The sequence below is a fragment of the Penicillium manginii genome (genome assembly GCF_028828005.1).
Source record: "Penicillium manginii strain IBT 31320 chromosome Unknown utg000010l:1.0-1143873.0:1.0-1144522.0, whole genome shotgun sequence".
Classification (NCBI taxonomy): domain Eukaryota; kingdom Fungi; phylum Ascomycota; class Eurotiomycetes; order Eurotiales; family Aspergillaceae; genus Penicillium; species Penicillium manginii.
The window spans coordinates 443,290-458,276 of record NW_026643111.1 but is presented as its reverse complement, the minus strand read 5'-3'; the positions used below and the strand labels follow the sequence as shown (position 1 = coordinate 458,276).

The window sequence follows — 14,987 nt, the reverse complement described above, 5'->3', positions numbered from 1 at the left end:
AGGGTGTAGTGGATTACATTTCTCCAAGCTTGAGTGACCTATGGAAGTCGCGGTTTCTCCTCCACATCGGCTGTGACGTAGCTCTCTTTAGACCGCAGCCAGTTTTCAAACTCAACACTCAACCAACTCCCATACCACCGTGGCTCCGCTACAATTTTTAACTTCAAATATTGTACCACGAGTACTCAAAATGGCTGCCTCTGCAGATCGTCGTGAAATCGTTGTTATCGGTAAGACAACAAGCTATACTGCAGCATTTCCTACCCCGCGCTGTCGCAAGGACTCGATGTGCTGACCACATTTTTCACCTCCAGGCGGTGGTATCATTGGATGCTGCTCAGCATACTTCCTCACAAGACACCCCTCCTACGACCCAACCCGTCACAAAATCACCCTCCTCGAAGCCACCGAGATAGCTGGCGGTGCATCTGGCAAAGCCGGCGGATTACTCGCGCAATGGGCCTATCCGAACAACCTCGTAGACCTAAGCTACCCCCTCCACGCCCAACTCGCCAAAGAACACTCCGGCAAAACGAGATGGGGCTACCGCGAAACAAACTGCGGCCAAATCGTCGTCCGCGGCCGCGCAATGACCAACAGACCCGCCAATAAACCGCCCAGCGAATCCCTACAGAAGCGCAGCACGGCCGCAATGTCGAAACTCAACTCCTCCAACACCCCCGATGATCTAGACTGGATAGAGCCGGATCTTATGCGCGCCTACGAGAGTATGAGCGGGCCTGGCGAAACCGCCCAGGTCCACCCGTACCTCTTCACGACGTCCATGGCCAAACTGGCAGAGGAGAAAGGCGCGGAGATTATCCTGGGCCAAGTTACGAATGTTGCGCGGCCGGATGGCGCGGTCGAGTCTGTCACTTATACCGACAAGGCCTCCGGAGAAACACGCACGATTCCCGCAACGGATGTCATTGTCGCTGCGGGACCTTGGACGAGCAAAGTCCTCCCCGAAGCGCCCATTGCAGCGATGCGTGCGCACAGCGTTGTGATCCGGCCAACGAGGCCGGTTAGTGCGTATGCGCTTTTTACGAATATCGAGCTGCCGGCTAATTTTAACCCGGGTGTTGAGTCGCGGGCTACGGCGGCGGCGCCGGAGATTTATGCGCGTCCTGACGATACGGTATATGCTTGTGGGGATGGCGATAAGATTGTTCCTCTGCCTGCGACGTCTGCGGAGGTAGAGGTTGACCAGGAAAGATGTCAGGAGATTATTGATCATGTTGGGAGTATTTCTAATGAGTTGCGGGATGGGACGGTTCAGGTTCGACAGGCTTGTTACTTGCCTAATAGTACTGGGTTTGGTGGACCCTTGGTTGGATTGACTCATGATAAGGGATTGTATCTTGCTTCTGGACATACATGCTGGGGTATTCAGAATGGTCCTGGTACGGGCAAGCTCATGAGTGAGTTTGTGTTTGATGGGAAGGCGAAGAGTGCTAAGGTTGGATCGTTGGATCCTCGGGACCAGCTGTGAATATAGTGAGTATAGAATAGATGTCGAATATGAAGATGAATATAAGATAAGGCAGAAACTTAATACTAATATTAAATATGCCAATTGTAACTAATTCTATACTTAGTTGCTGTAGTATGTAGTCTACACTCGGGAGCTCGGGCCACGTAATTGCGGAGAGAACAGCAAGCTCCGCCTGCAACTCTGTCAACTCTCCGAAAGTCCATTGATGCCAGTGCAAAGATGCGACATTTCGGTTTCTCCCTACTGACATCGGTCCTATACGCGACCGGGATCTCAGCAAACGATCCCAGCGATGCCTCCATCCTAATCAATGAGGCCGCCCGCGCCAACAACAATTCGCTGCTATGGGGCCCCTACAAGTCCAACCTGTACTTCGGAGTACGCCCTCGCATTGCAAACAGTCTAGCTGCTGGATTGATGTGGGCCAAGGTCGATGACTTTGCAACCGCGCAGCAGAGTAAGTCTACTCTCAAATTGCAATTGCAACCCCCCAATCCTCATAGGCGAAGCGAAGCAAAGTGCTAACCTGACACCATTGAAGACTTTAGACACACCTGCGAACAAAATGAAGGCATGGCTGGCTATGGCTGGGACGAATACGATGTGAGGAAGGGTGGAAGAGAGACCATCCACGATGCTGGGAACAGTCTGGACCTCACGATCGATTTCGTCAAGGTTCCTGGCGGCCAGCATGGTGGTAGCTGGGGATTCCGCGTGAAGGGAACCCCTCGCGAAGACGGTAGCCCTGACCAGCCCACATCGATGATTTTCTACACGACCCTTGAAGGACTCGGTGAAGTGGGCGTTGATATGAACACTGCTTCCTCGAGCTCCCCGCTTGACGGCGACTTGAAATTCAACGGTTATTCCTCGGAGCTAGGCGACTTCTCCATCGATGTCACCTCTGGCCCGGAGAGCAATGAGTATTTCAGCCATGACCACCCTACCTATGACGAGAAGCCATTGGGGCACGGCATCGTTTCAAGTGCGACTATGCCGCCACAGGCTCTCTGGCAAGCTAAGGGTGCGTTTTAGTACAGTGCACGACCTCCTTGATCTCTCATACTGATGATTGCTAGGCATTCTGTTCACTCAAATGAAGGGCGAGGTTGAGAAAACCATTGAACAGCATGGAACGGATAACCCCCCCTCCTCCGGCACAGCTGTTTACAATTCCTCACATCCCTGGACAGGGTAATGTTCATATGGTCCAGAAGGTCTTCACTGGGGCATTCGAGGTATGCACCATTTGAAACAAGCTTCCAAGAATGAAGTTTCGCTAATTCATCTAGTTTGACGTTCTTTTCTCTTCTGGTTCGGCCTCTGAGCCCATGACTTGTAAGTTTTTTATTTGGTTTTCCGAACGAATGGCCACAATATCATAGGTCTAGGTCTAACTCAATTATCAGCGGAGATCATCACCAAGGAGCTCGAGAATGCTTCCCTTTCGTTTTCGCAGAGATTCAAGGAAGTTCTGGAACCAAAGGCGCCCTTCAAGTCGGAAGAGTATTCGAAGTTTTCCAAGGCTATGCTTTCAAACTTGATTGGTGGTGTTGGATTCTTCCACGGCGACGATCTCGTCGACCGCTCTGCCTCTCCTGCTTATGACGAGGAAAACGAGGGCTTCTGGGAGGAGACTGCCGAGGCGAGGGCTGCCGCACAGCCTGTCCTCGAGGGCCCCAAGGACCTCTTTACCTGTGTTCCTTCCCGGCCATTCTTCCCTCGAGGATTCCTCTGGGACGAGGGTTTCCACCTGATGCCTGTCATGGAGTATGACTCTGATCTTGCGTAAGTTACTCTTGTCGTGACCACCATGGAATCCGGTAAACTGATACTCTTACCTTATTTCAGTCTCGAGATCATCAAGAGTTGGTTCCATCTGATGGATGAGGACGGATGGATCGCTCGTGAGCAGATCCTGGGCCAGGAAGCTCGCAGCAAGGTCCCGCAAGAATTCACGATCCAATATCCCCACTACGCCAACCCACCTACTCTTTTCATGGCCCTGGAAGCTTTCATGGACAAATCGAGAACTAACAAGAACAAGAGCGACGAGTCGGGATCTCTTGATATTCCAGATGTGGCAGAGAACCTCCGCACCGCGACCCTGCGAAACCCCGAACTGTCTGAAGCCTACCTCCGCTCCTTCTACCCCCTGATGAAGAGACATTACAACTGGTTCCGCAACACCCAGCGCGGCGATATCAAATCGTACGACCGTGAAGCATTCTCGACCAAGGAAGCCTACCGCTGGCGCGGCCGCTCTGAGCAGCATATCCTGACCTCCGGTATCGACGACTACCCGCGCGCCCAGCCTCCTCACCCCGGTGAGCTGCACGTGGATCTGATCAGCTGGATGGGTATGATGACCCGTACTCTGCGCCGTATTGCCGAGACCCTGGGCGAGCAAGAGGACGCGGAGGAATTCGCCTACTACGAGAACGCCATCACACGCAACATCGACGACCTGCACTGGAACGAGAAGGAGCAGACCTTCTGCGACGCTACTATCGATGAATTCGAGGAGAGCGTTCACGTCTGCCACAAGGGTTATATCTCTATCTTCCCTTTCCTCACTGGCATGCTTGGACCCGATAGTCCCCGTCTCAAGGCTGTGCTGGACCTCATCAATGACCCCGAAGAGTTGTGGAGTGACTATGGTATTCGCAGTTTGAGCAAGAAGGACAAGTTCTACGGTACTGAGGAGAATTACTGGAGAAGCCCGATCTGGATGCCTATCAACTATCTGGTATTGAAGAATCTCTACGTAAGTTTGATCGATCCCCCGATTCCCCTGAAGCACTATCGATATCCCTTGTCTGCTGCAAATACTAACAAATATACATTTAGGACACCGCCATCACGCAGGGTCCCCACCAGGAGCAAGCGCGGGAGATGTACTCCCAGCTGCGCAAGAACCTGGTCCAAAACATTTTCAAGGAGTGGAAGGAGACTGGTTTCGCCTGGGAACAGTATAATCCCGACACGGGTAAGGGACAGCGAACGCAGCACTTTACCGGCTGGACCAGTATGGTGGTGAACATGATGTCGATGCCGGATCTCAGCGAGAGCGCAAGCGGACACGCGTCTGAGTCGCACGACGAGCTTTAGGTTGGCATCTTGATGTATCTATGTCTTGAGTTTGGTTTTGTATACTAGACTTCCAATGTTGCATAACACCTAAGGAATTAGACAAGTGATTACGACGCCTCATTGTTGTAATTGACCCGGTGTTTCTGTCAGGGTTTCCTATACAAATTTAGACAGAAAGTACCACCACCACCACCACCACCACCACCACTACTACTACTACTACTACTACTACTACTACTACTACTACCTAGGTAACAGATTCTTCATACAAATGGTGAAGCTGATGAACAAAAGATAAATTGCGCTCTGGATAGACTAAGTTATCTGAGATTACTGCCATATCCGATATTTACCAGCTCGCTAGTTTACGGGAAAAATTGAAAATAGACCGAATGAATCTAAGCTATATACAGTACGTTGCAAAACCGGTGCAACCGCATCCACTCTTCAATTGTTTTGCTAGGCCCATCGCCAAGAGATACAAGGACAAATTAGGAATAGCAACGGAATGTCAATATCCCTTTACCAGTGTCGATACTACCATATATTGTCATTAAAATACGGTGCTTTGTCTCGTAACTGTATTGGCAACTCAAAGCAGAACTTTCCAACAAGCAAAAAAAAAAAAATCAAACACAAGAGCTGAGCGGTGCCTGACAAATCTGGGGAGCCCTTAAATCTCCTCTGCCACTTCAATATCTAAGTAGCAGTCCAAGAGCTTACTGGTCACTAAATACTGTGATCAGTGACTTGCATGACCCGCCCACCTACCGGCCATTCACGAACCCATTATTATAATACTCGGATCATAGCTTACTCTACTTAAACTCTCGGCAACACCATTGGTAGAGGCTACTAGTAATACGTTACCATATTAATAGACTCCCCAGTGGTATCTATTTGGAAGAAATGACTTGCGCTCTTTCTAGCTATAAAAATGATTAACGAATTGAAGTGTATGTCCGAGACACCGGTCGAGCCACGGTAGAGATTCCCTACTACGGAGACTCTGACCCCTCGGGCAGACTCACTTACACTGTCGCTAAGAGACTTCATACAGTTCCGAGAGTATGTTTCCCCACCTGGGCCCACTACATCCAGTTTGACTCCGGATATACTGAGTGTATAGACTTTAGGAATAGACATGCTTATAGTTATATCTTTATCTCTGGTTTCTTGGCGACCTAGACCGGGAATCGCGCTAGCAATAGGCTACCCTTTAACCAACCCCAAGGACATTTGAACTTTCACATTCCTAAAATCATCAGGATGGTTCCTTTTCTGTTTCTTTATGCTGAGACAATAAATCAATATTAACCAAAATAGGTAGAAATAGTCGATTAGTGGAGGTCCAATATAGACTACATGAGAAGCCTGAGTCCCGAACACACTAGTGCCGAGAAGTATTAAAATACCGTTCTGGTTATCATCACTAATGACAATATGAGAAGCCATCGCGGAGATGCCCAGGCTATAGCATCGCCCGTTGCCTTCTCAAAGCTCACTAGCGACTGGTTGCTTGCTCCGACTTGGACGACCTGCGATGAGTTGGCCGAGTCGTAAGTGCCTGTAAAGGCAATGTTGAAAGTCACGTTCACCTGCTCATCATGAGATCCGTCTAGGTCGCCGAAACCAGCGATCGTCGTCCCCGAGATGGATAATGTGAGCGTGTTGTTTGTCATTGTCCCGTTGATAATAGTCCCTGATGGCCATCCGATTAGTATATCCCCCATCATACTGCAAGTTTTCGCAGGGATATGGATCTGATCTTTATGCGTGCCGTCACTGGCGATGATTGTCTGGGCCGACCTCAGACTCGACACGTCGTACACCCCTTCAAATTGGACCTCATGGTTGTTATCACCGGCCCGAGTGACATTAAGGACAACGGCATCTATGGCCCCTTTGATATCCCTATTTGTCTCGTGGACATACTCACTCCAGTCAACAGTTGTCTTGAGTTGCACGAGATTCACATCTGTATCGCAGGAACTGTAGGAATAGGTGATGTTGGCGACAGAATTATCAGATTGCCAGGCCTGGAAGCCCAATGTAAAGGGATTGTGAAGGTCTGATGGAGTAGGCGTTCTTGGCCCAACCCATGCAATGCCCAACATGCGGATTGTGCGATGGTCTTTAGGACAATTGGTTCCGAGGTAGGTGTTGTTAGTCGGTAGATCGCGAATCACGTAGTCGAAGGAAGCTTCTCCTTGAAAGTATAGTCCGTTCCAGTCTGTGTAGGCTCCAGGGTCGCCAGCAACAATTGTGTAGTTACTGTAATAAGATGGCTGGAGGCCGGTGGTTGTAAGTTTGTGGTCATCAGAGCAGACATAAGTGCCGCCTCTGGATGAGGAGTCATTGTCGCTGCTGGTCCCACTGTCACTGCTAGAGTCGCTGCTGCCTCTGCGGGATAGAACCCTCGCAGGAATCGACAAGAATGCAAAAAATAGGACTATAGGCGGGCAGAGCAACATATTGTCTGGCTTTCTATAGGTCCTACTGCATGAAATCTAGGTCGTTGTAGGCAGATCGAATTATCCAGCTAATCTCTCAGCTGTGAAAGCAGAGGAACACTCGGGGTCGTAATTTAAAGCACAGGAGGCACCACTTGATTCTTGACCTCACGTAGGGCATTTTCGGGGGTAAATGCCCCTAAAGGCGAAAGGTGCCAAGGAATTAGACGGGATAGACCTCGTATTCGTCGCCTTTATCATGTGTTTTAAGGTGTCCCGCTCGTTCGGATGGTCCACTTGGCATGGATTACGTTAAGCGGTACTTGATGGCCGAGGGAAGAGATGTATTGAATAATACGGACAATTACACGCCTGAAGGTAATCTGTTATATTATCACGAAACAAAACAAGCGCATCCTGGGGAAAAATACGGGAAAACTTTCAATTTAGAAAAAGGGTCTAGGCTCAATTCTGGAAAAAGCTCCATAAATGGACTACTAGTAGTGCCTCGTGATGGTGGGTCTAGAGAATCCCTTGAAGAGAGTAAGAGGTTGTGCCAGGTTGTGCCAGTTTCGAGACGTACTAGTAGGTATACTAGTTACAATTTTATTACTTGGCCCTACCTAGTTCTATACTCAGTACTTTGAATCGTTGAGATCAAACAATTTGTTTAGATAGAAGAGCCCTTTTAGGAAACGATTACTTTTAGGCCGCTACCGCACTGACAGAAACAGACGAACTTCGTTTGCAGGCATGGAGCGCCGTAAGTGATGATTTGATTTGATTGATTTGATTTAATTTGATTTTTTTCGTATTCGTGACATAAATTGGGCAAATTGCCGAGCCCGGAGCGCCGTTTGATGAAATTGGTATCGATAGAAATTTAATTGGGTTATACATGGTAGGTTTGTTGTAGTAGCTTTTTGTTGTAGTAGCTTTTTGCTGTAGTAGCTTTTTGCTGTAGTAGCTTTTTGTTGTAGTAGCTTTTTGATAGTCATTTGTGCATTTAGTCTCGGCGTCGCTCAGCGTTGACTCGTCGCTCGGCGGGGGAGTAGCTGCGGTCTGCTCGTCGGTGTTTATGACGCTCGTCATCTTTACGATGAGGTCTTTCTCGCGAGCGCGAACGAGACCGTCTTCTGTGGGGACGATCGTGATCCCTAGTCTGAGAGCGATGCCGATGCCCACGATGACGATCCTTGTTATCTCGATCCCGATCTTGTTCCCGACCACGAGCCCGGTCCCGATCATCGTGGTGTCTGCGATGACGTTGATCACGATCGCGATCGCGATCACGGCCACGATCATCACTACGGTCTCCTCGTCGATCTCGGTCTCGCCGCGGGCTTCGACTGCGATGCCTGTGTCTGCGATCGCGATCTCCGCGAGTTTCTCGGTCCGACTTCCCCGCACCTGATCCGCTGTTGTCGTTTTTGGCCGACTCGTCTCGGGATAAAGATGTATTTTGACCGCCGAGGGGTTCGAGATTGGCGTTATCGCGGACTTGGGCTTTTACTGGTGGTGGGAGACCCAGTGCGAGGGCCATGGCTTCTGCTTCGGCATCCTTGACTCGTTGTCGTTCTTCTTGTTGCTTGCGGGCTTCTTCCTCTTGGTCGCCATCTTCGCCCTTGGCATACCATCCTAGATCTTTGCCTTGTTGCCAGCGTCCGACTGGGGCCATCACCGAGTGGCCTAGGTAGTTTTCACGGTGGGTGGAGCTCTGGACGTCGGTCCATTTGAACTCGTTGCGGCCACCACTGATGAGGTTAGCTACTGAACAAGTGCGTATGATGGAACAGAGAACTCACCGGCTCCCTTCTTTGCGTATACTGGCCACCAAATCCATGATGGGGAGTAATAGGATGGGTGGTAGAGATAGAGTGGAGTGGAGTGAGGGAGTAACTAGGTCATCACCCACTCATAGGATGTTTGTAAGGCGGTGGGAGTCCAAGGGAAGCTCCACCCCCGCTTGGGTCATCCAACGTTGACCATCTCGCCCTGTACAGAAATACCCTTTTCTTGCTTCTCTGAACTTCTCTTTTGCACCCACTCTTGTTGGTCCTTGGCAATGACAACCCCGACCCCACTCTATTATTTTCTTTTCTTGCTCGCCCTGAATCCCTATCCCACCTCCTCGCGACACCCGGACTTCGCTCACCCGCATTCATAGCTTGGGAAATGGATTCTCCCAGCCCCGGGAGGCTAGACCGGAAGGTCGGTCCCGATGGCCGGGATAATCAACGGCTGAGACCTCGTATTCAAGCTTTGAACGTCGAAAAGGAAGAAGAAAGAGTGAGTGGGCTGATATCATATATCGCATCTCCGGTATCCCCTCACGTGAGCTATTGAAAGCTGACTCGGACAGTTCTCCAAGTATGTTCTCGAGGCAAAAATGGTAATTTCCAAAGATAGAGATTTTGATCTGAATCTTGCAGGAAACATGACGAGTTTGGCCCCCCAATTGCGACATGGAGAAACAACCTGGTAAGAGATAAGAATCTTAAAAAAAAAAAAGATTCATATGCAAATAACCTATGGAAACCTCTTGCTAATCGGTCTCACAAGTCGGCTGCCTCGCAAAGAAGGAATCTGATTTTCGTGGCGCATCGCTGTGATATATTTGTTTGGATTCCAAAGGGTCCTCTTCAGTTATTGGGGTCGCAACCCGAAATGATCATCAAGCCTGTCATGAAGGAACCGTTGATGGAAGGCTATATTGATCGGGTTCACCCCCACACAATCAACAACATCATTGTGGATGATCTAGGTCGTGACGAGGCTCTGTTGCTGGCAACAGACTCGGGAAACATCTGTGGTTATCATGTAGAGGCCATCTACTCCGCAGTCAATCGATGCGCAAAAAATGGCTACAAACGACCCTTTGACGGGTCCGAAGTGAACCCATTCTTCGTGGAAAATGTTGGAATGAGCGCGTGGGGATTGGCTACCCATAAATATGCTCGACTAATTGCGGTCAGCGCCAATACGGGTCTCATTACTGTGTATGCTTTCGCATTGGTGGATCCAGCCGCAGAGGATAGAGATGATGAAACCGAAAACCCCGACAATACCAGCGCCGGTATGAGCTCAGCAGATCAAACATGGGTACCTGTGGAAAGCAGGAAACAGCTCTACGAGTTACATCAGCTCACGCCACGGAATTATCGATCCCGCAACCTGCGACTAACCTACAGAGGTCATTTCGATAATATTCCCTGCGTCTCTTTTGCCAATTTCGATCTGAATCCGAATGGGATGTGGATGGTCAGCACCGATATCAGCAACAGGCTGATTGTATGGAGAATATGGGATGATTTATGGCCATCTAGGGTGTACTATCCTGGCCATCCATCCAACAATCCGCCTCAGAGGGGCTGGTCGGTCATCCCCCTAGACCCGCGCACATTCAAGCCGTGTCGTACCATAGAAGAAGCCTGTGGATGCAAGCCGGACGCACAGAATATTGCGCAACGAACGATTCTAGACACATCACGTGGAATAGAGCGAGTTCCTGATGCATCCCAGATATTTGTGTATGGGTTCAAGCACAAAGACTCAAGCAGAGACGTGGCGCCTGCATACATACCGGATGATTTGTTTTCTGATTGCTGCATTGAAGATAAAAACCGGCCTCGCTCCTATTTTGGTCTTGAGAAAGACTTCCTTCCATGGAAATTCGATGCTGTCTATGCTGTGGATTCTGGGACTGACAGAAGCAGCGAGCCTCGTTTTTACGATACCAGAAGCGCTCGCCAAAACAGAGTCAAGGATTCATATACTGAAAAGACTCGAAGGTCACGGGTACAGGGTCATTTACCCAACCTTCTCGGAGAGGATGACCATGATGACCATCACCGGGTACCAGCATGTTTATATCCAGATGGCTCAGAAGGAGACCCTGACCCTTCCCTGGCGCTACTAAGGAATAAGGCAGTCCACCGTAAGTTCAGCAATAAACTATGCATACCAAAGAAAACCGAACGGAAGGAACTGCATAGCTGATTATTTTTACAGCCCCCCCAGCCAAATTTCTTCCCGGTCATCCATTTCTCTGAACACCACATCAGCTTGGCCGCATACCCAATGGACTCTGAATACCAAATCGTCTGCAAAAACCCGCTTTTCCAACGAGTATCCCTCCACGCAGAGATCAGCTCACTCTGCGACCGCTTCAACATGGTCAAATACATCCCCGAACTGGGTCTCGTGATAGCAGCATCTCAAAAAGGCCGCGTGGCTATCATATCTCTAACCTGGCACGAAGAAATCGGCTCTACATTCCGCCTGGACTGGATCGTGCCATTCTCAACGCAAGAAGCCGAGGAAGAACGCCCCATAATCCCCCTCCTTGGCATCACCGTCAGTCCGATGCCCGGCTTCGAAATACCACAAGACGTCCCGAGTATCCCGCGAGGCACCGACCCAACAGACTGGCAAACATTCAACTACCGCATCCTCAACCCAGACGAAAATGACCCCCAACAACCATCTACCACATCCTCCTCCTCCACAACCTCTGGCAAAGACTCCAATTCCGAATCTCAATCCTACGCACACAGCAAACGCCAAAACACCACCGCAGAGTCCGACCTCCACTCTCCCAAACCAAAGCAAAAAACCCCAAAGAAAACCGGAGCCCAGCCCGCAGAAAACGATGCAGAAAATCCACCGCCCAAGGAACTTACCCTCCCCGAGTCCCACGCGCAGGCCTCGCTCGCATACCGGCCCCACGAACCCTGGCACGGCTGGCACCCATCCCGCCACTACAGACTCCTCCTCTTATTCTGCGACCACACCGTCATGAGCTACGAATTCTGGCACGATTGGAAGACTTAAACCCCCGGAACTGAGATTTCCATGGACAGCACCCTAAAATTCGAGCACAACTATGCGTTTACGAAGAGGAGAAAAGAAGGGAGCGTTGGGATATTTTTCTTTTTCTTTCTTCTCTATTCACCGATTTATTCAGATTACATACCCCCGATTACTTTTCTTTTCTTGTACGAGTACGCATGCGAAATACGGTATCTGATGCGCCTCTCTTCTTTTTCCTTCTCTCCTCGCTGGGAGAAAGGACATTTTGCATTTTGGAGCTTTTGTTTTGTTGTCTTGTTTTATTCTCCCTGCATTTTTAGCATTGGGGTATTTGGTTTTTATTTGGTTTGTTTACTAGCCTTTTCTTCTTCTATTTTCAATTCATTCATTTTATTCATATTTTCTCAAGTTGAAGCCTTGACTGCCTACAGGCTTCACGGTTGCAATCGACTCGGTGTTTCTGCTATTGCTCCACTACTAGTACTGCCGCGGGAACTAATGGGCAGCCAAGGAAAGAGTTAAGAGGTGCGTTGGATTCAATTAAGAAAAGAATAACTTCACGTTCGGAAATTCGAACTTTCTACGCAAGTTTCCTAGGTTTCCAACCGGGCGAGTTTTTGCACGCGAGTCCCCCGAGAAGAAACATAACGCAAAGGATGACTAGGTATGCCGCTGGACTGAGCGGTTGGAAGCTCCGAGAGCACCTCGAAGCCTTAGAGATAGCAAAGCAAATCAGACAAAACGAGACGCTGTATCGCACACAGAACGAGGTTTGATATCTAGGATGTACAAGTGAAGAGAATCGCTAAGAACTAGATGCAGTGAAAGAAGCCAAGCGCGGAAACCTCTAGATAGACCCGTACGATAGATGGAAAAGCAAGGAAAAGGGGAATATGCGAAGGCGCGGAGAAAAGCAAAAGAAAAAAAGGATACAGATAAGGTCGGAATGAAGCGCAAATAAAGTGGAGAGAGATAAAACATTCATCATAAAAAGTGCATGCATTGCTCATGAAACTTTCGTCGCTCGTGGGGATATGTGGTATGGCATGTGCAAAGAAAAGAAATCGGACGAAAAAAGGCAAAGGGGGAAAGGGAATGTGAGAGGCGTAGTTTTGGCTTTAGAAAACATCATCGTCCAGTTCATCGCTGTCCCACTCATCTTCGCGGTCGTTTTGCACGAGCTCTAGAAAACGTTGCAGGCCGGCGCGGAAATCTACCGCTTCCCGACCTGGTCCAAGTGGTCGGACAGGACGCTCAGCGGCCTCGCGTCGTCGGATTTCTGCAATGGCGTGAGCTTGTGCTTGGCGTTCTAGTGCTGCAGCGCGGGCGGCACGGTCGACGTTTCGACCTTCGTTTGCACCGGCGGCTCTGGCAGCGCCGCGGTTTGGACGGGGTGGAACAGGAGCTGGAGGGGGAGGGAGGTGGATATGGTCATTTTCGTCATCGCTGAAATCCCAGCCGATGTTGTCAACTTCATCATCATCGCCATCATCATCATCGACATCGATATCGAAATCGAAATCGGCATCACTCTCACTGCCAACGTCGTCCTGGTCGTCGTCAAAAATAAGGAGTTCGTCAGGGATGCGATGCAGTGCTTCAGCGCCTTCGGGATTGGTGCCGTCGCCGCCTTCCAGTTCCCAGAGACGGTTGTAACAGGTGCTTTCGCCCTGGTTGTAATGCGAGTATGGGTTCGAGGGATCCAGCCAGGCAGAGCAAAGATAACAAAAGTGCGTTTCGCATTGGAAGCAGCGCATGTGATTGCAGCCCATACGTTTTTGGCATGGCACGTTGCATTCCGGACAAGGTGTTGTGTAGAGAGAAAGGTATTTTTCTGTTGCCTTCTCTTCTTCTGTCAACTCTTCTTGGCGACGTGGTGGGACACAGCGAACAATCTCGCCATGCCAGCCCTTTCGGCAGATGCTGCAGAATGCATAGTTGCAATCTTCGCAGATTGCAAGTCGCTCCTCGACTGGAGGGATGGATGTAGCATCTCCATTCGCACCAGCGGTAGTACCCTCGTCGTCATCGGATGCTTCGTCGTCGGCCATCGGGTCAACTGGTTTGGGGTGACGCTTCGATCGAGCAGCTCCTTGGCACCACTGTCGTGGGCAGTAAACTGTAGTCTTATCCGCTTCGATCTGCTTCTTGCGTCGGAGGAAGACATAACGTTTCACCGTTTCCGTGGCGAGTGGGATCTGGAGAAGTTCGCTGGGCGTGAGAGTTCGACGTTTCTTACGACGCGGGGTATCGTCGCCTGCCACCGGATCCGTGCCATGGGTCGTATCGCAGTCGGGTGCTAGGCATTTGACACTATCCACATCGCCCTCGGTGATACATGTGTTGTAGAAGTCCTGCAGGCAAGCAACACAAAAGACGTGAGAGCATCGCTGTAGTCGGTAACAATTGGCACCTTTTTTAGGCTCTAGACACACACCACATTCAAAAGTTTCTTTTTCGAACTTCTCGCGTTCGGTTTTATTGTTGAACTCTAGCAAGGCAATCTTCAGGTCTTGCGAGAGACAAAGTTCGCCCTCAGGGGTGTCTTGGATTCCAAAGGCTGACTCGGCCAATTGCTGTAGGTGATCGATGTAAGTGAAGACCACCATATCCCGACCACACTCTTCCCATAACCTTTTGCAATCGTTGGCCAATGTTTCAAGAGTAGGGGCAGGGAGCCATGGCGGGTGAGTGTTGAGCCGGACAACGGGGGACTTTTCGGCGGGGTAGCCTTCCGGAAGGTGAATCTCAAGACTGAGAGGAGGTAGATGTAATAAGATATGAACATCGCGGACTGCGACCGGACCGAGCTCAGCCTTTGTGCCATCGACGGAGGTTGGAGGTGTCAGCGCGGCGGGCAGACCGTGGTCAAGCGGTTGTTCGAAGCAGAAGCGAGTTGGCGATGGTAAGGTCACGGGTAGATCCAATGAGGCTTTGAACGGCGAGGCGGGATCGATGTGGATCTCTGGGAAGATGGCGACGATGGATGACAGCTCAACTGAGCGGTCGTCCTCTTCGGGATCGGTCATTCTGGTAGTAATGAATAGGAGGGTGCCTTGGGGAAGATCTGTTGTCAGGAACAGGGTGTCTGAGATGCGTCTGCCGCGGTCTGGCCCCCGCAACTCAGGATAGGA

General features: G+C 50.1%; 5 protein-coding genes across 5 annotated transcripts; 2 read left to right on the top strand and 3 right to left on the bottom strand.

Annotated features, from left to right (window-relative positions):
• Positions 1 to 190: 190 nt before the first annotated feature.
• cwh41 (mannosyl-oligosaccharide glucosidase) lies at positions 191 to 4,606 on the top strand (the record flags this gene model as incomplete). Its single annotated transcript, XM_057109719.1, has 11 exons — positions 191 to 230; positions 315 to 1,421; positions 1,599 to 1,606; positions 1,658 to 1,952; positions 2,037 to 2,519; positions 2,575 to 2,660; positions 2,710 to 2,733; positions 2,788 to 2,833; positions 2,905 to 3,283; positions 3,347 to 4,262; positions 4,346 to 4,606. 11 exons carry the CDS (start codon positions 191 to 193, stop codon positions 4,604 to 4,606), a joined length of 3,645 nt encoding a protein of 1,214 aa, XP_056953304.1.
• Positions 4,607 to 5,994: 1,388 nt separating this feature from the next.
• Positions 5,995 to 7,062, bottom strand: N7533_013068 (uncharacterized protein; the record flags this gene model as incomplete). Its single annotated transcript, XM_057109718.1, has 1 exon — positions 5,995 to 7,062. The coding sequence occupies one exon, from the start codon at positions 7,060 to 7,062 to the stop codon at positions 5,995 to 5,997; it is 1,068 nt and encodes a 355-aa protein (XP_056953303.1).
• A 985-nt stretch (positions 7,063 to 8,047) lies between these two features.
• Positions 8,048 to 8,884, bottom strand: N7533_013067 (MMtag domain-containing protein; the record flags this gene model as incomplete). The annotated part of the gene is made up of 2 exons (XM_057109717.1): positions 8,048 to 8,795; positions 8,847 to 8,884. The coding sequence occupies 2 exons, from the start codon at positions 8,882 to 8,884 to the stop codon at positions 8,048 to 8,050; spliced, it is 786 nt and encodes a 261-aa protein (XP_056953302.1).
• Positions 8,885 to 9,216: 332 nt separating this feature from the next.
• Positions 9,217 to 11,874, top strand: N7533_013066 (uncharacterized protein; the record flags this gene model as incomplete). The annotated part of the gene is made up of 6 exons (XM_057109716.1): positions 9,217 to 9,330; positions 9,404 to 9,411; positions 9,474 to 9,522; positions 9,604 to 10,896; positions 10,973 to 10,978; positions 11,053 to 11,874. 6 exons carry the CDS (start codon positions 9,217 to 9,219, stop codon positions 11,872 to 11,874), a joined length of 2,292 nt encoding a protein of 763 aa, XP_056953301.1.
• Positions 11,875 to 12,971: 1,097 nt separating this feature from the next.
• N7533_013065 (RBR-type E3 ubiquitin transferase) lies at positions 12,972 to 14,882 on the bottom strand (the record flags this gene model as incomplete). The annotated part of the gene is made up of 1 exon (XM_057109715.1): positions 12,972 to 14,882. The coding sequence occupies one exon, from the start codon at positions 14,880 to 14,882 to the stop codon at positions 12,972 to 12,974; it is 1,911 nt and encodes a 636-aa protein (XP_056953300.1).
• Positions 14,883 to 14,987: the final 105 nt, after the last annotated feature.